Genomic DNA, 21,200 nt, shown 5'->3' with positions numbered 1-21,200 from the left:
ATTGTCTCTGTGGTTTCAACTAAGAACACATCTTAATGGTACCGGGAGTAGCACCCGCTGGGGTAAGGTGCATGTAAAAGGGAAGACAATTATAGTTTGATAGGATTATCAGATGCTCTGCCTCTCTTCCACCCGGACTGGTGGCCAACATGAAGGGAACCTGGTTAAGATGAGGTACAGCATCTAATGGGATATTGTAGGGAGAATTTGGATTAAGGGATATAATGGGGAGGGCACCAATTCACAGGTGTAAAATGGTCTGAAAGGTACCATTCAGTCTAGTTAGGCTGGAAACAAAATATAAAGCACCATGGGATATTTGACTATGTTAGCCTTTTCAAATTAACATGAATAGGTTTAGCTGACCAAGGACATTCGCAGCTTACTTGAGAGATGTTTAGAAGGAGTCTGTTCCTGAGAACAGATAAGATACAAAGGCGTATTGATGAAACATGTCTGTTCTATTGGGACTTCTCTAGTTCAAGGGCTAGTCATATTCATTGTTATAATTCTTATAGTTTATTGCTTACTTAAATGTTGCTGCACTGCAGAACCTGCAGAACCAGTGAGCACCGTAATAATTGGTTATCATGAAATGATAAAAGGGGGGAATGAGAATCCCTACGTGGTCAGTTTTCAGTAAAATATTAAAATGTCTATGTGGCAAAGAAGCAGAATGCAAAATGGTTAGAAAGGGTTAATTAGTTAGTAACTGAGATTGGTACAGGTGGCCTGGCCTCCTGCTGGGCCATATGTTTGCGTAGTCAGCAGGTTTGCATGGTCTTAGCAATGTAGAGTCTTTGATGTGATTCAAGGACTGGTCTGAATGTCTCCATGTTTATGGCAGATCAATATAGGTAACGAGCTTAGCCAAAGTTGAAAGACATTCCAGGTTGGGAGATAAGGAACAGAAGGAACAGGGAAGAACATTCCAAGTTGGAAGGTGAGGAAGTATCCCCTTTGATGTCTAACAGCAGCATGATCAGCACATGGACGATTTATGATTGGCCGGAAATAATGTAACCTCGCATGGCAACCTATGCCCGGCTTATGATTGGTGTTGACCCTCGTTAAGTATGTTCCAACCCTATTGATTTGTATAAAAACGTGTGGATTTCTGTATGTTTCTTGTTCTTGCTCTGCCAGCATAGAGGGACTCTATCAGGAGTCCAAATCCATGCTGCAGACTAAGAACCCTGCTATTAAAGTTGTGCTGAACTTTAAAACGTATTCGACTTCAGTTTTTAATGAACCAGACTGAGGGGAAAGAATCCGGATCGTCATATGTGCCACATGAAGCTCCATGGTAAGTGCTTAAGCAGCCCCAAAAGATAAAAAGCTTGGACATTCTCTGAGTTACGGTAAGAGGTGATCCAATACCATGACATTATGTCATAAACCACAACAATAAAGCATTTTCCTGAAGGTATTTCCATTAACTTGGTTTCATTATTTCCAATAACTAAAGGAACATAACCGAATGTTGCTGATATCTTCGAGCAAAGAGTTAATTTTCTGACTTCATGCTCCCCGGGGCGGGGAATCCTTGGTCGCATCACATATTGGAAAATACTGGTTGGAAAATCAGGTGCAATGTGTGCCTGAATTTCCAATAAACGCAGACAGCAGGTGAAGTTCATGATCAGGAACGTAACGACAGAAAATTACCCCGAGTTTGTTTCAGTAAATGTGTTTTTGTTGTTGCCTTTGCCAGATTGGTAATGTTTTCTGATTGGTAATATTTTCTACTTAATTCAACAGGGAGCATGAAACGAGGCTTTACCCTAAGATGGAGTATGGAGACATACTATTTTATAAATGTACTTACTATGTTTTTTCTCAAGCCAGAGAAGTGGTTGCACAAATCCATTCTTCATCCAGAAAATAGGAACAAACCATGAGGAGCTAAAAAGAAATAATGGAATGGTAGGAGAGGTTAAATTTCTGAATGCTTATTACTGTTTTGCTATGAATATTTAGTTCACCTCCTGTGGCCTTGCACACATTAAGTCAAGATCAGTTGGTCTTCAGTTGAAGTGGGTTAGAGGACATTGGAAATAATTCGACAGGAGAATTCAGTCCCCATTTTTTGTCATACATTTTATCCTTATTTTCTATAATGCTTTGATTTTTTTTATCTATCAGATTAAAAAAGCATACGAGATCCTGGGCCGTATAAATAGAGACATAGAGTACAAAAGCAAGGAAGTTATGAAACATTGGTTCGACCACAACTGGAGTATTTTGTCCAGTTCTGGGCACCGCACTTTAGGAAGGATGTGAAGGCCTTAGAGAGGGTGCAAAAAAGATTTACTGGAATGATTCCAGGGATGAGGGACTTTAGTTACATGGATAGACTGGAAAAGCTGGGGTTGTTCTCCTTGGAACAGAGAAGGTTGAGAGGAGATTTAATAGAGGTATTTAAAATCATGAAGGGTCTCGACAGAATAGATAGAGAGAAACTGTTCCGATTGGCGGAAGGGTCAAGAACCAGAGGACATAGATTTATGGTGATTGGCGAAAGAATGAAAGGTGACATGAGGAAAACCTTTTTTACACAGCGAGTGGTTATGATTTGGATTGCACTGCCAGGCAGGATGGTGGAGGCAGATTGAATCATGGCCTTCAAAAGGGAACTAGATAAGTACTTTAAAGGAAAAAAATTGCAGGGCTACGGGGATAAGGCGGGGGAGTGGGATTAGCTGGATTGCTCTTGCATAGAGCCAGCACGGATTCGATAGGCCGAATGACCTCCTCCCGTTCTGTAACCTTTCTATGATTCTATATCTCATTCAATATCTTATGTCATTGTGTACAGCCTGTCTGCACCACTTGCCATCCTGTTATGTTTTTGTCACACATTTTGTGTCAACGCTTTTCCATTATAATTTTCTATGTCAACATTTATTGTAGGTTTTGCCTATGTAAACGTCTCATGGTTTCTGCCAGGCAGGGAGAGTTATACAAGCCCTACCTGTCCCTAAGCGTTGCTCTGGTATCGTCTGGATATTCATTTGGCCTTTCAGTAGTGATCAATGGAAATGCTGTGCATTAAAAGATATTACTGACAATTAATGTAATTGTATTGATTCGTCAGTGCCCCATTCTTATGGCCCCAAGCCAATAAGGGAGGAGGGACTATGGTTGCAACCCCCGGAGCCAGGTACCAGGCCAATATCCTTTCCTGTCCTCCTCAGCCCACAGCGGGCTAATCTAACTTGATGGAAGAGAGGAGCTTTATCGTTGTTTAAATTGAAGGTAAGCTTCCCACTTGCCACAGACTTGGCTCCAAGAGCGGGCCGCTGCCCCCTGCTAATACAACAAGCCTACCCCACTGGGAGCCTCTGAGATCATGCAGCTGCCATCTGGGCCTCCTAGAGGGGAGGAAGGGGGGCTGGGGCAGCTCAATATCCATTTACATTTAAGCAGGCCATAAATTACCACCAGTGTCGCTCAATAGTGTCCAAACTCGTCCTCAGGAAGACTACACTTGGTGCTGGACCAATATTTTTTTTACAGTGCTGGTTGGGGGAGGGGTCAAGGAGGCCAAAATTCCCACTCAATACCCTGAACATGTCTACCTGTGGGGGTGGGGAGTGCAGTGGCGAGGTAACATTACACCTGCGGGTTTAAAGTCACTGCCATTGGGATGGGGGTTTGCGGTGAGCCAACATAGGGTGGAAGAGTCCAAATCAATGGCATGAGGAGGAGGGGTTTAGGGGAAATATTGCCCAGTTACTACCTATCTTATTCTGAAGGATATTTGGGGGTTTACTTCGGGAGGTGTGGGAAGAGTAAAAAAACAATTGGGCCATCATTAATATTGTGCACGAAGAAAAAAATTGAAAGTTTTGCTGTCATCCAGTGGCTTCATAGAGGAACTGCAAGCTGCTTGACAGTTTAAAATTACTGAACCAGACATGGGTTTGGAACTAATATCGGGCAAAAATTTGTTGTCAAAGTAACAGTGAGGTTAATGGTGCCCATTGAAATTTATGCGTAAATGCTACAGAAACTTCAGGCGAGGGGCAGATGCGCAGTTAAACACGGATATCTAAAAGTTGCTGTCCAAGATGTGCCGCTCCACCGTTAGCTTAACGAAAACAGCATCTCGCTGTCTGTCTCACCATTGAAATGCGTTGAATGGTGTGAAGTTCCTGTATTTGCGCGGTAGATACAAACTAAACTGGTCACAGAAAGTTAAATCTTGGCCATTTCAGTCTAAGTACTCTTTTAACGATGTGATAAGTATTAATTGCTGACAGTCAACCTCTCTGGCATTGAAAATTAACTATTACAAGTGTGGAGTCGATTTCCTTCAGGTTTTAATTGTTGGTGATTTTAAAAAGGTAAAACTTTAAATTATTTTTAATTTTGCTTTGCCTCTTTTTTCTCTCTCTCAATCTAATCTTTCTTTCCCTCTCTTTATTTCTCTTTTTGTACCTGATTTGACATTGAATTCACCCACTCTAATTTACACTTCCTTCCTCATCCTTGCACTGTTAATTTCACAATCCTTCAATCTGATTGGTTAAGGAGATACACAGTTGCTTGCCCTGTTCACTCAGGTCCCAGATGCCCTGTTTCCCTCGCTGCGATGTTATCAGCTCGCACTTTCAGCAACTCGCCAGGCAAAAAATTAATGGGCTAGAGCAAGTCTAACTAATAGCAGATGCCATCAGATGACCTGCCACAGCAAATTATACCCTGTTATGTGACAGCAGTTTATCATTGTAAATGCCGATCACAGCGCCTCCTATGGGCACAGTAGGTACTGCAAGTAATGTTGACACTTATAAAATGGATTTTACCATTGACAGAGCCTGACATTTGATCCTTCAATACATTTTCAAATAGAATGTTGCAAAGTGATTTTACATAAGAACATAAGAAATAGGAGCAGGAGTAGGCCAATCGGCCCCTCGAGCCTGCTCCGCCATTCAATAAGATCATGGCTGATCTGATCCTAACCTCAAATCTAAATTCATGTCCAAGTTACTGCCCACTCCCCGTAACCTCTAATTCCCTTTACTTTTAGGAAACTGTCTATTTCCGTTTTAAATTTATTTAATGATGTAGCTTCCACAGCTTCCTGGGGCAGCAAATTCCACAGACCTACTACCCTCTGAGTGAAGAAGTTTCTCCTCATCTCAGTTTTGAAAGAGCAGCCCCTTATTCTAAGATTATGCCCCCTAGTTCTAGCTTCACCCATCCTTGGGAACATCCTTACCGCATCCACCCGATCAAGCCCCTTCACAATCTTATATGTTTCAATAAGATCGCCTCTCAATCTTCTGAACTCCAATGAGTAGAGTCCCAATCTACTCAACCTCTCCTCATATGTCCACCCCCTCATCCCCGGGATTAACCGAGTGAACCTTCTTTGTACTGCCTCGACAGCAAGTATGTCTTTTCTTAAGTATGGACACCAAAACTGTATGCAGTATTCCAGGTGCGGTCTCACCAATACCTTATATAACTGCAGCAATATCTCCCTTTTTTTATATTCTGTCCCCCTAGCAATAAAAGCCAACATTCCGTTGGCCTTCTTGATCACCTGCTGCACCTGCATACTAACTTTTTGATTTTCTTGCACTAGGACCCCCAGATCCCTTTGTACTGCAGTACTTTCCAGTTTCTCGCCATTAAGATAATAATTTTAATACAAAATAGTGGATTAAGACACCCTAATGAGTTTCAAGTAAGAAACTAGACAGGTTTTTGTTAACAAATGGGATTCAGGGCTATTAGAAATACACCAAGGGAATACTGTGGATGGGTGGGTTAGATGGACCAAAGTCCTTCTCCTGCCTGAAGCTGTTACTATAAATATATAAATATTTGGGGTACAGAGTCAGATTACTAAACATGTACATGAGACATATACATCAAAGCTATATCTACCTCTATCAATTGATAATTAATAAAAATGAAAATATAAATACAAATATTTTAAAAATAAAAACAGAACATATAAGTATCATAAATGTAAGATTTATGTATATTCATAAAATATAGGATTAGTATATGTCAAGAATTAAGGAGCAATTTAGAATCATAGAGAATTTACGGCACAGCCCATCATGTCCACGCCGGCCGAAAATGAGCCACCCAGCCTAATCCCACTTTCCAGCACGTGGTCCGTAGCCTTGTTGGTCACGGCACTTCAGATGCACATCCAGGTACTTTTTAAATAAGTTGAGGGTTTCTGCCTCTACCACTCCCTCAGGCAGTGAGTTCCAGACCCCCACCATCCTCTGGGTGAAAAAAATTTTCATCAGCTCACCGCTAATCCTTTTACCAATTACTTTAAATCTATGCCACCTGGTTATTGACATTTCTGCTAAGGGAAATAGGTCCTTCCTATTGACTCTATCTAAGCCCCTCATAATTTTGTACACCTCAATTAAATCACTCCTCAGCCTCCTCTGTTCCAAAGAGAACAACCCCAGTCTATCCAATCTTTCCTCATAGCTAAAATTCTCCAGTCTTGACAACATCCTCATAAATCTCCTCTGCACCCTCTCTAGTGCAATTACATCCTTCCTGTAATGCGGTGACCAGAACTGTACACAGTACTCAAGCTGTGGCCTCACCAGTGTTTTATACAGTTCCAGCATAACCTCCCTGCTTTTATATTCTATGCCTCAGCTAATAAAGGAAAGTATTCCATATGCCTTCTTAACCACCTTATCTACCTGTCCTGGTATCTTCAGGGATCTGTGGACAAGCACTGCAATGTCCCTCACTTCCTCTACACCTCTCAGTATCCTCCCATTTTTTGTGTATTCCCTTGCCTTGTTTGCCCTCCCCAAATGCATCACCTTACACTTCTCTGGATTGAATTCCATTTGCCACTTTTCTGCCCACCTGACCAGTCCATTGATATCTTCCTGCAGTTTACAGCTTTCCCCCTCACTATCAACCACACGGCCAATTTTTGTATCATCTGCAAACTTCTTAATCATGCCCCCTATATTTAAGTCCAAATCATTAATATAGACCACAAAAAGCAAGGGATGTAGTACTGAGCCCTGTGGAACCCCACTGGAAACAGCCTTCCAGTCACAAAAACACCCTCGACCATTACCTTTTGCATCCTGCCACTGAGCCAATTTTGGATCCAACTTGCCACTTTCCCTTGGATCCCATGGGCTTGTACTTTTTTGATCAGTCTGCCATGTGGAACCTTGTCAAAAGCCTTGCTAAAATCCATGTAGACTACATCAAATGCACTACCCTCATCAACCCTCCTTATTACCTCCTCGAAAAATTCAATCAAGTTAGTCAGACCCGACCCTCCCTTACAAATCCATGCTGACTGTCCTTGATTAATCTGTGCCTTTCTAAACAATGGTTTATCCTGTCCCTCAGAATTGATTCCAAGGTTAGACTGACTGGCCTGTAATTACTCGGTCTAACCCTCGCTCCCTGTTTAAACAATGGCACAACGTTAGCAGTCCTCCAAACCTCCGGCACCACGCCTGTATCCAGTGAGGATTGGAAAATGATGGTTAGAGCCACTGCTACTTCCTCCCTTGCTTCTTTTAACAGCCTGGGATACATTTCATCCGGCCCTGGTGATTTATCTACTTTCAAAAGGTGCTAATCCCCTCAATATTTCCTCTCTCACTAAGTTTATCCCATCCAATATTTTGCACTCCTCCTCAACTACAATGTCAGCATCGTCCCTCTCTTTTGTGAGGACAGACCAAAGTATTCATTAAGAACCATACCAACATTACTTTATAATTTTTAAAATAATTTTTTGCATAGACAAAAGGATTAAGGAGAGATATAATTATACCTATATATATACAAACATATTTACACATGCTCCCATGTGTACACACACACAAAACATAGACCTTATAATTTCTTCACCAAATCCATTCTGAAGTAAAACAATGCACACACCCAGATAGAATGGGGGAGTGGGGGGAGTGGGGTGGAGGGAGGTGTTGATGCTGCAACATACAGAAGACATCAGCAGAAAACCCCTATCACAGTGCTATCTACAAGCAGAACAGGTATTGCAGGAAGGGTCAGTTGACGTAGGTGTTTTCAGTGCATTTTGAAATGGAATGCTGTGACCCAGCCACCATTTTTAATACATAATAGATGAATATAAGAAATTGAAAGTTTGAAGAAAATTGTATATTCAAAAGGTTTTTATATTTTTGTAGAGGTTTGGGATAAACAGGAAGTTTTGAAAAATTTGAGAAGGAAAGTTAAGGATTTGGTGGTGGCAAGTGGTGAGCACAGAAGAGGTTGGTGGGATGAGGTCCAAGGACAAAAGAAGCACTCAGGGCAATAATGATGAAGAGAATTATGAGGGGAAAATTGTGAGAAAAACTGAAAATAATATTTTTATAAGCACTTGAGAGGTTTCATAGTGTGTAGATTTTTTTTTAAAAGCAGAAAATCAGGAGTAGGACTTTATAGGAGAAGCATAGTAATTAAAAAAGAATTGAACTGAAAAATACAAACACCACTAGCGAGAGTGAACAAAATGCCAGAGTGGGAGCAAAATTAAAAGAAAGAGAAATATGGGAGTGAAACTTGAAACAGTAGAGCTGTGGTTAACAATACAAACACTGCAAATGGAAATAAAAAGAGAGTGTCACTAAAACAAACACAAATTCCTTCCCTATTCTCCTATCACCACTGACCCCTTTCATCCCAGGTAACCGATTTATTATCCTTGCCAGGTCACTATCTCTCCCTATCTGCCTGATGCCCCTCACAGCTTCATGCTTCATATTCCCCCTCGTACTTACCCCCATCTCTCACTCATTAGTTGCCCCCTATATTCCTCTCTGATTTCCCTTCACCCCCCCTGTGGGGTTGCTCCCTCTCCTTCTATAGCTTGATCCCTTTGGTGGCTGCCCCTCCCCTTCTCCTACCTTTCTAACTTCTTTGCCATGAGCCTATGTGCAACTTATCAGGAGTTAATGACTCAATAAAGTATATTGTTGTATCTCTGTTATAAGCACAAGAGGGATCTTGAGTCAAACATTTCCAGAACTCATTATTTACCTGTCTGTAAACATCCGCACTGAGCTCAGCTGGAGAACATTATCCAGAACACCATGTCATATTGCTTGTCCCTGGATGACCATTGACGTTTACAGCACAAGAGGCCATTCAGTCCATCATGTCTGTGCCAGCTGTTTGTTGGAGTGATCCAAAACTAATCCCACTGCCCTGCACTCTCCGCTTAGTCCCACATCTTCCCCTGCTTTACATATTTAACCACCTTTTCTTTAAGAGGTGCAATGTCCTCTGCCTCGACCATTCCCTGTGTTAAAGACATTTCTCCTAATCTTTCTCTTGACCCTCTTTGTGACAATTTTGAATTGATGACCCCTCATCAATAATTCCCCAACCAGAAGAAATTCGTTCCCTATTCAACCTATCAAAATTCTTCATCATTTTAAAAACTTTTATTAAATCTCCTCCTTGTCTTCCCTGCTGTGGTGGAAATAGTCCCAACACTTTAGATTGTCCTGAGGTCATGAAGGGCACTATATAAATGCAAGTTCTTTCTTCCTTTCTTTCATAACAATTGTTTCCCACCCCTGACATCATCCTGATGCATCTAAACTGTATGTGGTACATGACTTTAACGTCCTCTGCTTCATAGTCCAGGTCCCCATATGTGACATTGGGTCCATAAGTTAACTGTATCCCTGTCAGATCCCCAAAAGATTACAACCAGTTCCATAAATTATTAATTAATGGCATCCTTGCCAGTCTTCTACAGATTTAGGGGAATAGCTGAACCACAAGATTCAGATCCAGGCCACCAGCACCGTGTTATCTGGGCCAGGCACAGTGAAGCCTTGATTGGGTGATTGGCTTATGGTGGCAAGCTGGGAGTCTTGAACGGGTGCAGGGCCAATGCCAGCGAGTAGCAGGGCCTTGACTAGGCAACTGGTAAGGTGGTAGTAGCGGCTTGAAGAAAAAATAATTACTTGTAGGCCAGATTTTGTTAAAAATAATATTTATCTAAATTGGCGGGAGTGCTGAGCGGCAGCAGCGGGAAACAGGTGTGTGAACGAGCGACAGAATGGGAATCACACTACTCCATTAAAAACCACAGGGGGAAAGAAAAAAATCTAAAAGGAACAAATAAAATATTAGTCTAGCAAAATCTTAAATTTGTATATACAGTCCCCACCATTTAAAACGTCCACGTTTGAAATGGGAAGTCGATTATATTGGCCAAAAAGCGACAACCATTAACCATTTGCATTAACATCAATTTCAATGTTGCGGGTTATAGCGATTTAAGTGCTCCGTTTATTTTGGGCAGAAACAGTAGTGCTTACCCATAAGTTTGCACCTCGATAAAGTACACTGAATACAAGAATACAAGAACAAACATAAGTAAATATCTGGGCTCGTAAGATCAATTCAGGGTCAATAATTCAGATGCACTGAATGCAAGAGAAAACACCTCGTTAATGTTCAATTACCTTTTATGTATAGAAGCCCTTTTAATCCCCTCTAAACGGTGTAGGGTTACAACAACAACTTTAATGTAGCAAAACGACCCAAAGAGCTTCACAGGAGCAATTATCAAACAGAATTTGACACCAAGCCAGATAAAAAGATATTAGGACAGGTGACCAAAAGCTTGGTCAAAGGGGCAGGTTTTAAGGAGCAAATTAAAGGAGAAGAGAAGGGCGGAGAGGTTTAGGAAGAGATTTTCAGAGTTTAGGGCCTAAGCAGCTGAAGGCGTGGCCATCAATGGTGGAGCAAAGAAAATCGGGGATTCGTAAGAGGCCGCAATTGGAGGAGCAGAAAGATCTCGGAGGATTGAAGGGCTTGAGGAGGTTACAGAGATAAGGAGGGGCGAGGCCATGGAGGAATTTGAAAACAAGGATAAGAATTTTAAAATTGAGGCACTGCCGGACTGGGAGCCAATGTCGGTCAGTGAGCACAGGGGTGATGGATGAATGGGTCTTGGCGAGAGTTAGAATATGGGCAGCATAGTTTTGGATGAGCTCAAGATTACACAGGGTGCAAGGTGGGAGGCCGGCCAGGACAGCATTAGGGTCAAGAGGTAACAAAGGCATGGATGAGGGTTTCAGCAGCAGATGAGCTGAGGCGGGGCGGAGACTAGTGATATTACTCAAGGTGGAAGTGGGTGGTCTTGGTGATGGAGAGGATATGGGCTCATAAGATTAATTCAGGGTCAAATAGGACGCCAAGGTTGCAAACAGTCTGGTTCAGCCTCAGACAGTGGCCAGGGAGAGGAATGGAGTTTGTATTAAGCACTGACTGTAGTTTAAATAAAGCTAGTTGCATTGTATGCAGTCTTGTTTAGTTTATTTGTGATCTACAACTTCACAGCGCCACTACATTATACCGGCCATCACATATAGTTGTCGAATTGCGTTCCCATGGACACGCCCGCTACAAGCAGTGGGGATTGTGTTAAAAATACCCTTAAAATGCTAACCTTAGCTGCCTGATAGTAAACAATGAGCTCAAAAAAAAGTGAGAGAAAGTTCACAATTCTGCTTCACAATTACCCAATGGCCAAATTGTTTAATTGCAGTTTAGCATGTTTACATAAACATAGCCCATTCCAAAGGTGGACACAAGAATTTATGATGACAAAAAGTATGACAAAAATATAACAAGAAGTCTTATGTAGGCAGGAAGTGTATGCAGGTGTAATATTTTTAATAAGACATAAAGTAAGAAATATCAATAGAAATATTAGTAGGTGGAGACGATTGATTTATCTACTGGGATAATGGTTGATAATCTGTTGGTAATGATGGGAGGAGGGGTCCTGGTGATATCTTGCTTTCTTCTTTCTTGATTTTGTTTTGCTTCCTCAGACTATTCCTTATACATGGTTTTAATGTTGCAGCCAACAGTTATTATGTTGCAATGGAATTAAACTTGATAAGGGACTCATACTCCATGAAAGATTATATGGGTATAAGTATTTTAATAACACTATTTTACTTTCTCCCCAATTTCCTGCTCCCTCGCTCCACCCCCTCCACCCCTCCACACACAACCCTGATAGTCCAGCAAGTGCTCTCCTATCTGATCAGAGCAATCCAGTGAACACAGATTTCTCTGGAGACACATCAGTATTACTTGGTTGATCTACCAAAAAATGACCTATAGTGGTGTGGGAAGGGATCTCTCCTGGGTCAGTTTGCCATGTTCTCAATCTCCCAGATAACCAAGGCAGCATGACCAAAATTTGTTTCTGGAGTGGAGTTTGCACTTACTTCCAGCACTGTGGTTCCACAGTGGCGCAATTTATTGGAGCACCGAGCCAGTGGCAAAGGAATGATGGGATGTAGGTTCACACCTGTGACCCCGCCCCCTCCACATGCTTAATTTCCAACCTCAGTCATGCTGCTGTGAGAAGGAGGTGAAATTAGATGAAGAATTCACCCAAAGTCACTGGGTAGCTGGTTTCAGAGACTTGACATCAGATCCTCTGATTACTCTTTCTGGCCTTAGATGATGCATAATATAAGAGATTCAAAAGAAGAAAGGAAATAAAGAACCTTTTAAAGAAGGATTCTCACCTTAACAACAACAAAAATACCACACCCAATAACATTTTAGATTAATGATCAGGCTGTAATCTAGCAAAACTTTGCAAAAGCATAGAAATAAATACTGAATTATGTGAAGGACAAAATATACAGCACAAATGCAGGGATGGAAATAATTTTGCTCTCTGGTAGGTAGTTGAAGTTACCGATCTATCGCTGGTCTGACAATATATTAGAAAGTAGAATATCATACGTACTTTGAAATTCTGTTTTCCACTGAATTTTCAAAGTACTGCTCCTGTGTTATGGTGCCACTTGATGTGTTAACTGTTATAACAGGGAGTCCTTCCTGTATTGTCCATGTGTCCATGATGGATTTTATCGATGCTGGTAGCTGAATAGCATCCTGACTATCTATAGCCTAGTGAAGCAGAAGTCACTAATTAGTAATTCATTAATTATGCTTCTACTATATATGCTGATCATTATTTCCCAGTAATCAAGTGTTGACTGGCACTCAATAAACTCATAATTATTGGCTGGAAATTGTTCTGTGCGGCAAACCAACAGTGCTCACCACTCATTGGATTTAAACTCACTCAATAAGTTACTGTGTTCTTTTTGGGGGGGAACTTCCTTGAAATGCCAATTGAAAAAACAGCAACGTTCTTTCCCGGGCTGTGTGAGCGGGGAAAGGATTTCTATGTCTCCTCAACCAATCAACTTGAAGCAATATTATGTTAGAATTGTTAATCCTTGCAGGTGGATGTCATCACACATCACTCAGATCGAGGGAAAGGTATCTCCTGCAACAACTGCTACTGGCAAAAAAATATACTCAACATAGAATAAAATGTGATTTGTGATTGCTCCATCAGAACAATTTTAAAAACTCTGGTTAACTTTTATTCACTGATCGAGACTATGAACAATCAATGTAGAAGTATATAAATTGCCATTTCACCCATTTAAACAAAGCGTATGATTTCCACTAGGCCATAAGGATGAAATGTAAATCTATTTTCAAACCATAAGGCTGAATATGAATGACTTCAAAACCAATTAAAAATACTGAAGTCTGTTCAGACACTGTATTGAATTTGAATGAAATGGGCACTAAAAAAATTGAAACCAGTCTGTAATGAAGAATAAAAGGATTTGCTGTTGTTGAGGATTTTGAATCTCAAATACATCCCCATGTTTTTAAAAGGTTTTGTTTAAAAGGATAAGATTCTTATGACAGAATCTTTGAATACCGTTCTTATATTTAACTCAAAAAATGTGTTGTTTTATTTGTTATGGAATTTATGACTTCAGGTATGACGTGTGTTTGTTCTGTACTTTTAATGGTGGTTTCTTTGATACCTGTGAGATTAATAGATTATAAAATGTAGACACTGGCTTCTGTTTTTGTAATCTAAGTAATTCTTAATAAAAGGTATCAGACAAATTACTGTACTATGTTAGGGGATTTAATAAACTAAAGTCAACCATTATAGAAGTTTAGATATGACGTAATAATAAATTGGTTGTGTTTTGGAGAAATTCCAACATGAAATGGTGTAACTAATACACCGAGTGCTTTACCATTTCCTGAGTACCCTGAAGGAGAAACAAGGCACATTTTCCTATCCATTTCAATGAGCATGGAGCTCTCCTAAAGATGTATAACCTTTTCCATTCATAGTCTTTGAACAAAATATATAGAAAAATATGTCAAGTAATCATTTGTTAAGCTTGATTCATGGACTGAACTTTATTCTCTTTATGCCACTACTGAAATTCCCGCAGTTTCAATGTGACATTAATACTATTTGGTGGTGTCCCACTATGGGGAGGGAGAGGTCGCTGCCTTTAATATGATGCATCACCACCTGTGCTATTTCAATGGGTGGGTTGGGGGTGGGGGGACAGTAACAATTGCAAAAATCTGAAACCCGCCCCCAACCCGCCCATTTCTGGTCTTCACGTGGGCGGGACGAGGAGCGGGCGACCAACCCGCTCTTAGGAGACGGATTGGGCGTGAAAAGCTTTTAAGGAGGTTGCAGGCCTCCGATTTCAAAGCTTTTTTGATTTTAGCCCCTGGGGGCCAGGATTCCCGGGCTTTCTCCTTCATGCCATGTGAGAGGAGGCGAGAAGGCCTGAAACTGCAGGTAAGTGCCTTTATAGCACAGTACGGAGGAGCAGGAGTGCTTCCCCCAAGCCCAACAAGCTTAGATGCAGCGACCACCCCTGCGATCTCTGACCCCCATCCCCCACGATCTCCGAACCCCCACTATATGATCCCCGACACCGCCATGATTGCCAACCCTGCAATGACCCCTGACCCCAACAACTTCCCCCCCCCCCCGATGACCATGGACCCACCGTTGACCGGTGACCACAGACCCCCCCTCCCCCCCCGACGAGGACTGACAGCCCCCTGATGACTGACCCCCCGATGACCCCCAACATCCCCCCGATGACCCCCAACCCCCTCCCCCCACCACCATCTAACACTTACCTGAACACGTCCTCTTCCTGGCTCTTCTCCTGTCCGACTCAGAGCCAGCCTATCAATCAGGCTGGCCTGTCGGGTGGGAAACCGGCAAAACAGAAAAAAACAACGTTCTTACATCAAAACTGTAAGGACGTCTGGGAAAACCTTACTTCCAGGTTTCCATTCAGGAATGCCCCACACGCCGCCGCCCACCGCCCTCGGACTAAAATCATGCCAAATGTATATGACCTGGTAATATGACATCACCATAAGAGTGGTATTACTCAATCATTCTCATAAACCACCAGGGAAAAATAATCAATCTCCTAAACTTATGAGTCTCTGTTCCCAATAGGAAACAGGAACGTGTGATCAGGCTGTGTGTTATTTAGGTCAATATATTCCTGTTTAATTCAATACACTCAAGTGGAATGGTTCCTTATGCTCTCCGGGCCATGTGTGATCCTTCCTCCCGACTCTTTGGCAGATGTAAGCATAGAATTAGGTTAAAGGTCAAGAGGTTTTCTTTTTCACAGAGGGTCATTGCCTTTGGAACAAATTGCCAGCTCGTGCAGTGGGTGCAGGTAACAATGAATTATGGATGATAACTGCTTGTGACACAGCTGACAAAGCCCATTCATACAGCAAACTGTTTATACTGTACTTCCAGAAACTACCACTAGATGTGTATTCTCTGTTCATTTGCTCTAGCCCCATTGGAGCACTTCATGTTTATGTACAATTCCACAAAATCTTATATAAATTAATACCAGTTTCAATTATTTTACCAGCTAAGCATATTTATAACTGCTTGTCTCCTACTATTAACTGAATAGAACCTCAATACTAACCTTTACCATAACACTCACTCCCCAAGAACACATGTTTATTAAAAACATATGGACAGCTGGTTGTGCCAACCTGCCTAATGATTAACTGTCTGCTGCAGTGTATCAGAAGAAGGAAGCACACAAATTGACTACAGAGTTCAATAAAAAAAACGTTGAGTTGGGCAAGCTCATTAATTCTTGAACAAGTTGCTGAAGTGATCAAAAATGTGGAATCTATTCTTGATCAACTTGAGGGTAGATTGAATATTTCCATGTAGATCTTTGATGGTCTTTCTGTTTCAGTGGGAATGCATCCCTAGTCTATGAAAATGGTAACATTTCTCCAGGGTATTAGAATTCATTGTTATTCCCCCTTTTATAATATTATAATTGGTGTAATATTCTGTAATTAAGACAATATCGTATCAGCTGTAATGACATTCAATTCTGAAAAGTCATAGCCTTCTTTGAATTATTTAGTGGGACATAATGTTCTGCTAAACACATTACCTCACAATAGAAACCTGCAGTTTTGTTTGGCTTCCTTGGCTTTTTCCTAAAATTAATTCATTGGACTTGGGAGACAGAATAATGCAGCATATTGGAATTCCAATGTTATGTGTCATGGTCTTATAGGACCCAAGGTTACTGCTGTGATTTCCCACAGATTGGGTTCTCCATCTAAATCTTCTGCCCCGGTGAGGCAGGGAAATGGAGATCAGTGATGGAAATTGGCTGTGGCCTTTTCTCGGGTCCCTAACCAGTGTGTGGCCCAACAGGTAGGCTCGGGGCCTGCCCAAAATTATTCCTCGGTCCTCATTAACATTTTTAGTGAGTTGCCAGCACTTGGCGCACCACCACAGGCAGCTCATGTATTTTACATTGTTGAATGTCAGGCACACTCGCCAGCAGTAGCCCTAAGGGAAGTCGCGGGGGGGGGGGGGGGGTTGGGGTGGCAACGGGTGGGGGGACGATGATCGCATGGGCTGTGAAGTCGGGGGGGGGCTGCTTAGGCCACAGCAGCTATTGAAAAATCCTGAGCTCGATCCAAATCAAATTTTGCAAAGGGATCTAAAACAGGTTTTAGGCCCCTCATTTACATTGATAAAAAAACCTAACGCCTGTTCTAGGAGGTGACCGTAATGCAAATCAGGCGCGGGATGTTACGTCAAAATTGGTCCTTTTTGCCGGATGCAACAAGGATCAATCTTTATCCCCAGGTGTTTCCTCACAATGAGCTAAAAATACGTTATACCTCCCATATCTCTAGCAGTTGGCTACATAATTGCATTAGTGGAAGCTCAGCAGCAGGTCTCCGGTCCAACCTCTTGGTCAGGAAAAGTGTATGGTGCCCATAGAGCTGTCACCATCATGGAAGGGTGAGAAGTGAGATTTTGATCAGAATGTATGATGCTGATTGCAAATCTATTCAAACACTCCATTCATACACATAGTATGGTGTTTACAGAGTGTGACACATCAAAATAGGTTCCAATAAACCAATTGAAAATGTGCACCAAATAGTCGACAGTCTGTAATGGACCAACTACGAAACAGGAAAGAAACAATAAAAATAAGTTTTAAAAGTCCACAGGACCAACGTGCAAAACTGTACAATAGTACATGAAACCCATTTAAACCAGTGCTAAACCCACCATCTGTAAATGATTCCACAGGTCATCCGTCACAGCATTTGAATAGGAAAAGGTCTTGAGGTATGTCTGTAAAACAAAGAGGAAAACCAAAATGCTGTGTTTAAAGAAGTAAAGACAAGCACTTGCTGTGAAGAGAATGGACAACCCCTTGAAATGGTTTCAAATCACATTGTGAATCATTATTTCTATTTATAGAGAGCTTACTGACTCAAACCAGGAAAGACCTTTTTAAACTCACCCTGAGACCTTTCGCAAGCAGCTCCTCTGTCATAAAATTGGAGGCCATATGGATAATAAAGGCGCCCTATGGTAGGAAGAGGAAAATAGGTTTTAGTGTTAATATAATTGTGACTTAATACATTAGAAAAATAAACAAGTCACTGCCTGACTATTTGACATTTACAATGTGAAAATTTAATGTCACAAGAAATCAAAGAAAACACACTGCTGAAAGATCAAAATAGAAAACACATGAATTAATTGATAGTATTCCATCATATTTCTGTACATTTTTTATTTTATACATTTTGTGTTAAATTTGCCACTAAAATGTGGATCGAGATTGCCCAAAATCATTTTACATAGGACCCTTACAGCCAATAATTGGGGGAAACTTTCAGCCCATTAGTCTGGGCTGGATTTGAACCCAGGTCCCAGTGATAAAAAGAATGGTATAATTACCTTGAGATCCTTTATCACACAACAGAATCTCGGAACTGACCATCTATAACCCTATTAGATTTTTGATCCCTTTAAAAAAACACTTACATTCTAGAGTCCCTTTAGTAACATGAGCAGTATTCAGCTTTCTGAACGTCGAACCAGAACATGCTAGAAAGCAAAACTTTATTACAGATGCCTACTCAACAACCAACTACACATTCCCTCATTCTCCCTTCCACAAGATCTTCATTTCCAAGACTGCTGTCATTGCCAATTTTTAACTAACCCAGCAGAAGTTGCTGTCTTGAGCTGTTCAGCAAAGATCTCTCCCTGAGCCAATTTTCTTTCCTTCCAGACAACCTATCAAACACTTATAAAGCTAAGCCTCTGGTAAAACTTTAAGTGCAAATGCCTCTAAATACTGAAATTTGAACCTGAGTTTCCTCAGAGAATCCATTGTCCTCGCATTGTCACCAGAGACCTCTTTTCAGATCTATAATTTTTAGAATCTATGCACTAATGAGAGGAATGACAATTAAACTTGACATGTGGATCGTTATGGAGCAAAGTTTTGCTTGGGTGTTCTAGAGTGACAGCCACACAATCTTCATAGGACTGAATGAATCAGTAAGAACCTTTGACCTTCAGAATTTCATTAACTATGCTTCCTCTTTCCACTCAGTCCCCATCTGCATCTTAACTTGATCCATCGCTGTCTCGTTCCTTCCCTTCCTGGACTTGTCTCATTTTATCTCTGGTGATCCTTGCATAGACATCTACACAAGCCCACTATCTCCCACAACTACCTAGAGTATGCTCCTTTACACCTCGCTTCCTGTAAAAACTCCATCTTTAGGGAAACAGTGAGAGCGGAGCATGGATAAAAACAGCACAGAGCGAGAGTTCACCAGAACGGCAGGAAACAGTGAGAGTGGACTGACCGCATTCTGATAAAAATCTAAGAGTTACGTTGCAGGTTAAGCAGGTGGATGATTGGTGGTGAGTATTTCTTTTCCTTAGGACTGTGGACTACGTTACAGTAAAACCGTATAGCATATACTAAATTTATAATTAACTAATTAACTAAACTTAATTAAATAAATTAAACGAGGTTAGTACTTAGATCAAAATTATAAATAATTTGATTGACAGTGATGTAATTAATTAAATAAATACTATAGATATGGCGGGGCAAGAGATGTGTTGCAGCTGCAACATATGGGAGCTACTGGACAGTCTTGTTGAACCATGCTGGGACAAGTGTTCTGGCAAATCAGGGTTGTAGATAGGGCTTTAAACTAAATGCGGTGGGGGGGGGGGGGGGGGGAGGTTCAGGTGGGGGGGAAATTTAGAATGTTGAAGAGAAAGGACGAGGAAGTAGTACAGGGAAGAGATAGGGGTAACGATAACCAGAGTGTGACAGGAAGGGACAGAGCGAACAAACATAAGAGTGCACCAGCAAATGGGGTCAGAGTAGGAAAAAATGGTAAAAAGACAAAATTAAAGGTTCTTTATCTGAATGCGCACATTATTCATAATAAAATAGATAAATTGATGGCACAAATAGAAACAAATGGGTATGATCTCGTTGTCATTACAGAGACGTGGTTGCAAGGTGACCAAGGTTGGGAACTGAATATTCAGGGGTATCTGATATTTCAGAAGGATAGGAAGAAAGGAAAAAGTGGTGGGGTAGCTCTGTTAATAAAGGATGAAATTGGTACAATAGTGAGAAATGATCTTGGCTCAGAAGATCAAGATGTAGAATCAATTTGGGTGGAGGTAAGAAATAGCAAGTAATCACTGGTGGGAGTAGTCTATAGGCCCCCTAAGATTAGCTACACTGTAGGGAAAAATATAAATCAAGAAATAATGGGGGTTTGTAAAAAAGGTATTGCAATTATCATAGGCAATTTTAACTTTCAGATAGATTGGACAAATCAAATTGGCAAAAGTAGCCCTGAGGAGGAGTTCATAGAGTGTATTCGGGACTGTTTCTTAAAACAATACATTGTGGAACGAACCAGGGAACAGGCCATTATAGACCTGGTAATGGGTAATGAGACAGGGTTAATTAATGACCTCAAAGTAAAGGATCCCTTAGGAAACAGTGATCACAATATGATAGAATTTCACATCTAGTTTGAGAGTAAGGGTCTTGGATCTGAAACTACTGTATTAAACCTAAATAATGGCAATTACAATGGCATGAGGATAGAGTTGGCTAAAGTGGACTGGAAAAATAGATTAGAAGGTATGACAATGGATAAACAGCAGCAGACATTTAAAAAGATATTTTACGATTCTCAACAAAAATATATCCCAGTAAGGAGGAAAGACACCACGAGAAGGATGTACCAACCATGGCTAACTAAGGAAGTTAAGGATGCTATCAAGTTAAAAGAAAAGGCATACAATGTGGCAAAGATTAGTGGTAAGCCCGGAGATTGGCAAAACTTTAGAAACCAGAAAGGAGGACTAAAAATATAAGAGGGAAAAATAGATTTATGAGAGTAAACTAGCAAGAAATATAAAAACTGACTGTAAGAGATTTCACAAGTATATAAAAAGGAAGAGAGTAGCTAAAGTATAGGTCCCTTAGAGGATGAGACTGGGGAAATAATAATGGAAAACAAGGAAATGGCAGAGGCATTGAACAGTTATTTAGTATCTGTCTTCACAGTAGAAGACACTAAAAGCATAACAATAATAGTAGATAATCAAGGGGCAAAGGGGAGGGAGGATCTAAAAACAATCACTATCACTAGAGAAAAAATACTAGGCAAACTAATGGGTCTGCAGGCTGACGAGTCCCCTGGACCCGATAACTTGAATGCGAGGGTCTTAAAAGAAGTGGCGACAGAGATAGTGGATGCATTGGTTGTAATCTTCCAAAATTCACTAGATTTTGGAAAGGTCTCAGTGGATTGGAAAACCACAAATGTAATGCCCCTATTCAAGAAAGGAGGGAGACAGAAAGCAAGTAACTATAGGCCAATTAGCCTGATATCTGTCATTGGGAAAATGCTAGAAT

General features: G+C 41.0%; 1 protein-coding gene across 1 annotated transcript in view; it reads right to left on the bottom strand.

The window, feature by feature from the left end:
- LOC137320959 (aminopeptidase Q-like) overlaps positions 1-21,200 on the bottom strand; it is a 160,567-nt gene that overhangs the window by 53,464 nt on the left and 85,903 nt on the right. The window contains exons 8-11 of the mRNA XM_067982989.1: positions 17,742-17,807; positions 17,504-17,569; positions 12,797-12,960; positions 1,829-1,905 (exon numbers count right to left, since the gene is read on the bottom strand). Of these exons, the coding sequence (XP_067839090.1) occupies positions 1,829-1,905; positions 12,797-12,960; positions 17,504-17,569; positions 17,742-17,807 (373 nt within the window). The remainder of the gene's footprint in view (positions 1-1,828; positions 1,906-12,796; positions 12,961-17,503; positions 17,570-17,741; positions 17,808-21,200) is intronic.

The sequence above is a fragment of the Heptranchias perlo genome, chromosome 4 (assembly GCF_035084215.1).
Source record: "Heptranchias perlo isolate sHepPer1 chromosome 4, sHepPer1.hap1, whole genome shotgun sequence".
NCBI lineage: Eukaryota > Metazoa > Chordata > Chondrichthyes > Hexanchiformes > Hexanchidae > Heptranchias > Heptranchias perlo.
Note: the sequence above shows the minus strand (reverse complement) of the source record. Positions and strands in the feature narration are given on the sequence as shown.